The 7,356-nt window shown below is 36.6% G+C and overlaps 1 protein-coding gene across 2 annotated transcripts; it reads left to right on the top strand.

The window, feature by feature from the left end:
* Positions 1 to 806: 806 nt before the first annotated feature.
* LOC113300022 lies at positions 807 to 4,470 on the top strand. 2 transcript variants are annotated; one of them, XR_003335354.1, is made up of 3 exons: positions 808 to 959; positions 2,380 to 3,513; positions 3,614 to 4,470. XR_003335354.1 is itself a non-coding variant. In XM_026549152.1 (2 exons), exons 1-2 carry the CDS (start codon positions 923 to 925, stop codon positions 3,489 to 3,491), a joined length of 435 nt encoding a protein of 144 aa, XP_026404937.1. In that variant the 5' UTR covers positions 807 to 922; the 3' UTR covers positions 3,492 to 4,470. The 2 variants fall into 2 exon arrangements, 1 of the variants encoding a protein (XP_026404937.1); XM_026549152.1 differs by having other exon boundaries at positions 807 to 959; positions 3,094 to 4,470.
* Positions 4,471 to 7,356: the final 2,886 nt, after the last annotated feature.

Here is a 7,356-nt window from a genome sequence, read left to right as displayed (position 1 = left end):
TTCCGGTGTAGTGAGGCCCCATGGGAAGTAGAATTTGTACACAATAGTTTTGGTTATATTTGCAGGTTATATCTTTTGCATGTTACATCCTAAAGATGATTTAAAATAGTGGTAGCTAAGGTGGAAATTTGGTGTACACTGTCAATTTGTGCACAGTAGTTTTGGTGTTTTGGTTATATTTGCAGGTTATTCATTTGCATGTTATATATGCAGGTTATATCTTTTGCATGTTACACTCTTTATAGCAAGGGCTATGGGGATTGAGAGTCTCTTTCAAAATGAAAGAGTTGATCAAATTAGGTCCTACTATGGATAGAGGAGAACCCCTTTCACCCCAAACTCAATCACCTTCTTTTTCATTCGAGTGAGTGAAAGTCTTCCCTAAACTCAATCACCTTCTTTTTCATTCGAGTGAGTGAAAGCCTTCCCCATACGGCTCTTTATTTATTTACCCTTTGATACAAAGGAACACATATGGCACTTTGATATCCTGTTTTAAAAGAAAAAGAAACATATACGGCTGACCAAGTTCTCTTTGAGAAAAAGATGGGTTATATAAAAAAAAAGAAATAAGATGAATTATATAAACAGAATGCGGAGAAAAAGATGGATTATATAAAAAAGAATGAGCAATCCTCGAGGAAATACAAAGGTTTGAGTCAAACCTTATGGAGGGACAGGGTATCAGTCAATTAATATTGACGGACTGAGTGAAATCTGTCAAGCTGGTTGGCACTCAAAACACGTTTTAGCCCTCTAAATAGTTAACTCAACCACGGCTGAAATGGGTAGAGTAAACAGTCCATACCCGTGCATCAGAATCCGCTGAAATGGGTAGAGTAAACTCCTCTTCTTTATGCTCCATGTTCTATCATGTGCTTCTCCCTCTCACTTTTACTCTCTGCCTTAATTTTTCCGGTGGATGAAAATAGTAGCAGAGATAGACGGGAATCCTCCAGGTGATCCAAAATTACTTTTCTTCTTTCACTTATAATTATGTTTCTATTAAGCGTGTGTATAGTTCCTGTCGATGAAGCTACTTATTTTCTAATCGAACCCTAATTTGGGTTTCCACTAGTACGCCTGTGGCGGACTTTATTAATTAGGGTTCTATTGTAGAAATGAATTAGGGTCAGTGTGATAATGTGAAAAAGATACTTTTAATCTTTATATTTATGCTTAATCTGAATCGATTAGAAAGTTAAAGAATCTAGAATGTATTGTGTATTAATTTGGATAAGATTAAAAACGATGATTGGGTGAATTAGATTGAAGATTCTGCTATCAATTGGTTTTGACCTAGTGGGTGAAGGTTTAATTAGAGTTCTGTGCCAGAATTTTTTGTTGATGGGCAACTTGATGAACTTAATTTGAAAATTGATTAAACTTAGAATTTATAGATAATTAGGAGAGAAAAAGCATTTTTTTGCTCTCTTTCTTTCTATTGGGTAAGTTTTGAGAACATGTTGTTGATTTTAGAAGCGTGTTTTGGTTATGGATTTGATGCCGTAGTAAGTGTAGGTCTACGGTATCCAAATGCACCAACGTTTGGACAACTAACGTGATCTGTGTAAGAGTTTAGTGATGCAAATTATGCAATGTGACTATACTGTGGGGGAAGTGGCGGAACTAGGATTTGAGACTAGGGTGGCTTAATTTTTTTTTTCTGCGCACATGTAAATCTTGCTTCCATCAGACCCGGGACAGCAGCTCGCTAATATAGTTTTGAATATATTCCTGCCCGTTAAGATACACAATATTTCAATGATATACCCCGTTAAAATGCTTAGCCTTGCCATTGCCAACGATTGCACTTGTTAGTAAGAAGTAACAACATATAAATATAGGGAGACCATAGACCTCCATGATTGAATCATCATGGATATATAGCTCCTAAAATACGCTCGCTGAAGATACACACTTCCATAGTTTCATAAATTTCACTAGAATAAAGACATCCGTGATACCACGGTTCTCCTACCTATCTGTATGTGCATCTAGTTGTAATTAGTATCATTCTCCTATGGACTAGTAAGCCATAAAATGATATGATAGAAAACAGAGTACACTAGTCGATTAAAAGTTCGCTAGAACACTAATGACCAATGGTTAGTAGGCTAGTTGGCAAAAACCGAGGTTGTGGTTTTAGTAACAGAACTTTACTGGCTTAAGAGTCGTGACTCATGTATGTTTCATTTGAGAAAGGGGAGTTCTGTAGCCATATTAGATACACTTCGTTGTTGACATCTATCTTGCATTCATTTACGTATATACTGCAGGTGCTCTCTTTAAGTATATTATCATATTATTGTTGCACCTATGATAGTGATTAAAAATTCTTTTTATGTGGTGTGGTTACTATTGGGGTTAATGTTACAGAATGAGTAAGGATAGATGATAGTGGAGCTGTAAGATGCCGCAGCTAAAAAACTAGAGGATAAAATCAACTAAGAAACGGGACGTTAATTGTGGGCATCTCCCAAGTTTGCTGATGTCACAAAGAAATCTTTCCAGTGAACTAGCCTGGGCACAAAATCTTTCCAGTGAAATCTTTCTCCCACTCAAACTAAGAGATGGGAAGAAAATTTCTTTCTTTTTTCGCATAAATCTTACCCTGGCTTGGACTGGGCTTGAGGAAAATTGGGCTTTAATTTACTAATAAGCCGATTTTTTTCGGCTAGGGGTGGCTTCAGCCAGTCCTAATCCGGGCATAGTTTTGCCCCTGTGTGGGGGTTCTCTTACTACTTACAGCTCAACTGTGTTTGAACCAGCTTACCAGCAACTATTACACTGTTTTGACGATGATTCTGGCGCATGAATCTGATGCACCTCTGCTAATATGTCTCATTAGGTGAAAAGAAATATTTGTGTTTCATATTGATAACTTAAACTATCTAGTGTCTCATTAGGTGAATTTAATGTTATTGCAACAAATTGTAAAATTCTAGGGCTCTTGTTATCATTGAAATTTAACTTTTAAGTAATTTGGACTTTCTGTTTTGTATATAACATATGTTTCCAAGTGTTGGGTTGTTGTTTTAAGATCAGATTCTTTGTTGAATGTTTATTTGATGGTCAATTAACGTTAATTAGGTGTTGTTTCCTCTGGAGGTAAACTAGTTAATGTGATATTTTCGTCGAGTGGGACGATAAAAGATCCCTCAAGCAATGATCCTCAATATGTAGGCTCAATTGTTAACAAGATGCAGATGGTTTCCACTAGTATGCCTGTGGGGGACTTTATCAGAGCTGTGCACGTTTCTTTCAACCTCGACCCTCGGAAGCGTTACAAAGTATACTCCAGGGTTTACGTCACCCATTGGGTGTCTGTTTTTGTTGATATATCCTATTCTTCGACCCTTGCTGACCTTGTGGTGAATGATCCAAATGGATTAAACAGTGTGTTTCGCTACTGCACAGAAGAGATTGTTGGAGATGAAGGTCCACCTACATCTGATGGTAACATAACGACAAATGGGAGCCGATGCTAAGTATTAGATGTTTTAGTTTGAGGTACAGGTCAAAGCCAATCTGCAGTATTGGTTGATTCTTTGATTTTTTTTCTTTTCTTTTGCTAGTGGTTTCAGTCCCTAGCTAACTACCACGTATACAGGTTGATGTGTCTAATCAAAACAGCCAAGAGCAATTTGTTTTTGCTGGACCCTCCAAATCTTCTGAGACGATTGTCAAGTATGCAACTTTCTTACAATCTTCCGAAACCATTGTCAAGTATGGAACTTACTTCCATTTTACAACTACGTGCTAGTCTGTTTTCAACCTTCCGGGTAAGTAACTTGTTTCCGTTTTTCAGAATGGTGCATCCTATGCAGAGATGGTAAATTATTGAAACTTTTCTCTGTGATCGCAAGTTTCTGAAATTAAGCTCTACATATTAAGGGCATATGCTATCTATTTATCAGTTCACTTGTGGCTTGATTTTTTTCTCATTATCTTGCTGACAATCTCACTTGAACAGTTGAATGTAATTCTGTAGCTCGAAATTTTACTATATCTTCAATCTATGTCTGCACGAGCTGCTTTAAAACAAACTCAGGCACTGGGTGTCATGAAGCAGGAGCAACCTGTACGAGTGGAGCATCTCCTAGTTCCTGATCTGGAAGGGTACCCGAGGTATGATGCTGTATATTTAGTGACATCAGGAATCTAGAAACATTAATAATGTTGGGGACTGCCAAATAGGATTTATTTGAAAGACGGGAATTGAAGGAAAACCATTTTCATACGTTAATGTGTATGTTCAGAGTTTGAAGATGACCATGATGGCAATCAAATATTGTAGAAATTGAAGTTTTGGCTGGCTAGACTGGTGATTATGTTTATCACTAACTCTGTCAACAATCTCTGTAAACAATCAATTTTGGATTCTCTGTTAGCCTTTGTTTCTTCTTTTTCTTGTCGATGTCGTCTATGATATTGTTTGGACTCGTATGAGATTGAACTTTTACAATACATCTCAATTTATTTTGAAGTTCAAAATGCCCTTAGTTCTTCACATTACTTATATTCGCAATTTAAGCAGTAATAGAAAAATATTTATATAAATAATACTATAAATTAATTGGCTAGCAATTCAATTTGGGAAATTAACGATCGATACTTTGTGAATTGATTGCTGCTTACATGTTGGAAAATGATCCAACCAAGCCTGTAACAGTTCCGTTCAATTAAATGATTGGTATATTTGTTCTTAAAAGCTGTAACATCAACCATCTCTTTCATCAGTATAGCGTGTTATGCCCTAACATTGTTGACAAGGTTTGTTAATCCCCGGTGTTTGTGAAGAGGAGGCTTCTTTTTGAATGACACATGACATGACTGTTATAGCTTAAACTAAACGAGTCCCAAGTTAATACAGATGGTGGGCATACCAATAGAAATTCATAAAAGCATATGGAAGACTTGTCAAAATTGGATATTTTTATACTGGCAATGAAAATATAAGACTGGAAACCGATATTTATTACCAACTACACTAAGTATGTACATTTCAAAAAGAAAAGGAATGGATTCACAAAATCTGATACTGTACAAGAAAGTACTGAGAAAAAAATGACTAACTAAACATCAAAATCATAATTTCTCCATTTTAGGCAGACCTCAAGCCTTCCATAAGCTTAAATAGACATATCATTATGTCGCAAATGAAAAACAGTAACTACACCCAACGAAAACATGGGCAGTACATTTACTAATGACGAGAGAGAAATAATCAGACATGTAAATCCAACTAAACAGCAACCCCGGGATATATAAGAGATAGAAGCAAAAATATCAACTTTTGCTCAACCTCCTATCTGTAAGCTCTTCCCAAGCTTACTGTATCAACCGCGCTTCATACTCCGTGGAAAAACAAAAAAGATTAAAGGGAGTGAGCCACTGTTCAGTAGTGGATAAAACAGTTCAGTACGCAAAGTCGATTTAAATTATGAAAATGTAGACAAGAGCAGCAACGATAATCAGGATGGTGCGGCCAAATATTGGCAATCAAATGCATAATAGCGGATTAAAAATTTGGGTTTCTATTAGGACTGTTCATGGTCGGTTTTGGTTTGGTTTCTAGCCAAACCAAAATCGAAACCAATACTATCGGTTTCTAAGAATGTAAACCAAACCAATCCATTAACCATTGGTTCGGTTTCTTAATGGTTCTAGCCGGTTTCGGTTAATTCCAATTGGATATCGGTTAACCGGCTGCTATGTCAGTTTCAGGAAACTGACAGTTCAAATCTAAAAAAGAAAAACATAGTTCAAAGATTTTCAAACCTACCTACATTCACGTTCCATACACAATCCAAATTCATAACATTCTTAAACACAATTCAAAAGATAAAGATTACATCTTCTTTCAGTTTCACCAAAACTTATATAAAAAAAAGTAAACTAAGCCGGTTCTACCTAAGCATCCACAGTCTCCATAGCAGCTAAACAACATCGACACTTTCCATGCATCCACAAAATCAACTGATAGCTTCAACTTTCCAGGGTTGCTGACTGCATTAATCAACTAACATCAATCATTATAATTCTATTAATCAACTAACATCATTATAATCAACTGCATTAATCAACTAACATCCACAAAATCTAATTCAGGTATATTTCTACTTATCATGAATTACCTTGGTACTCCTTAGTCCTCAACATCATCATCTGTTATGTTTACGAACATGGATTTAGAGAGAGAGTCCAAAAATTCTGCAATGAACAAATGCACGATCAGTAGTATACAGTGAGTGTCCAAAAATTCTACAAACAAATTAACAAATGAAATAATACCTGAACTAACTTCCTCTTCTAGTCCCAAGGAAGAAATATCAAGATCAATCGACGTCTTCAACCAATTTTGAGCACAAATCAATGCCTCAACTGTTGTGGGAAGTAAAGAACTTCGATATGGATCGAGAATACGCCTCCCAGTGCTAAAGGCATATTCGGATGCCACTGAAGAGATGGGTATAGCCAATATATCTCTTGCGATTAGTGCCAAAGTAGGATACCTAGTCGAGTTCGTCTTCCACCAACCTAAGATATTAAAATAAACTTTCTCTTTCCGCGGTTCTCGTTTCTCTCTCAAATAAGTCTCCAACTCATTTTTTCCTTCATCATCAAAACTTTCCTCTTCTTCTCTTGCTCTCTCTGCCATAAGGGCGGCTGCAGCACAATCTCCTTCATCATCTGGTTCATCGCCAACAGTATTACCACCACTACTATCTGTTACAATTTTTGAGTTTCCAGCACTCATTTGGACATCCCAGTATTCTTCAAAAAGAGCCTTAAAGTCCCTCATTACAAGATCCATTAGTTCTGTTCTCAAATAACCACCACCAATTCCTAACTGGCCAAGAAGAAACTTCAATCCTAATTCTTTATCTTGTGGATTCAATAATACAACAATAAACATAAGATTGTTCATCTTTTCATAACGTCCCCAATACTCGTTACATTTACTTTGCATTTTAAGACCCATGCTAGAAAGAAATGTATCTTTGTGATTTGCCCATGTGTTTAAAGTTCGATGAATAACACTCACATGAAACAAGAATTCGTGTGCAGTAACATGAGTAGAAGCGGAGAACTTGACAGTAAAATCAAAAAATACCTTCAAAAACTTCGCGAAGGCTCTAGCATACGACCAATCTGATGGGTATGGCGCGTGCAAAGTAGGTGCTGATGGGGCCTTATCAGAACTTGTTCTCTTGCGTTTCTTTCCTCTCTTTGCAGTAGCAATAACTTCTTCATCAGAACTTAAGTCTGCATCTTGGTTTTCATCCACATCCCAGTCAGGTTGGTTATCAACGGTGGAAGTACTAGAAGTAGAAGAAACTAAAGGAATTT

This window comes from Papaver somniferum, chromosome 7 (genome assembly GCF_003573695.1).
Source record: "Papaver somniferum cultivar HN1 chromosome 7, ASM357369v1, whole genome shotgun sequence".
Classification (NCBI taxonomy): Eukaryota; Viridiplantae; Streptophyta; class Magnoliopsida; order Ranunculales; family Papaveraceae; genus Papaver; species Papaver somniferum.
This window is presented reverse-complemented; position numbering and strand designations above follow the sequence as displayed.

Excerpts from the sequence above, each read along its gene's own strand:
- LOC113300022 (XM_026549152.1), top strand. The coding sequence starts at position 923 with ATGAAAATAGTAGCAGAGATAGACGGGAATCCTCCAG. Across the intron at positions 960-3,093 it reads GATAGACGGGAATCCTCCAG|GTGTTGTTTCCTCTGGAGGT; the intron begins GTGATCCAAAAT and ends AACGTTAATTAG.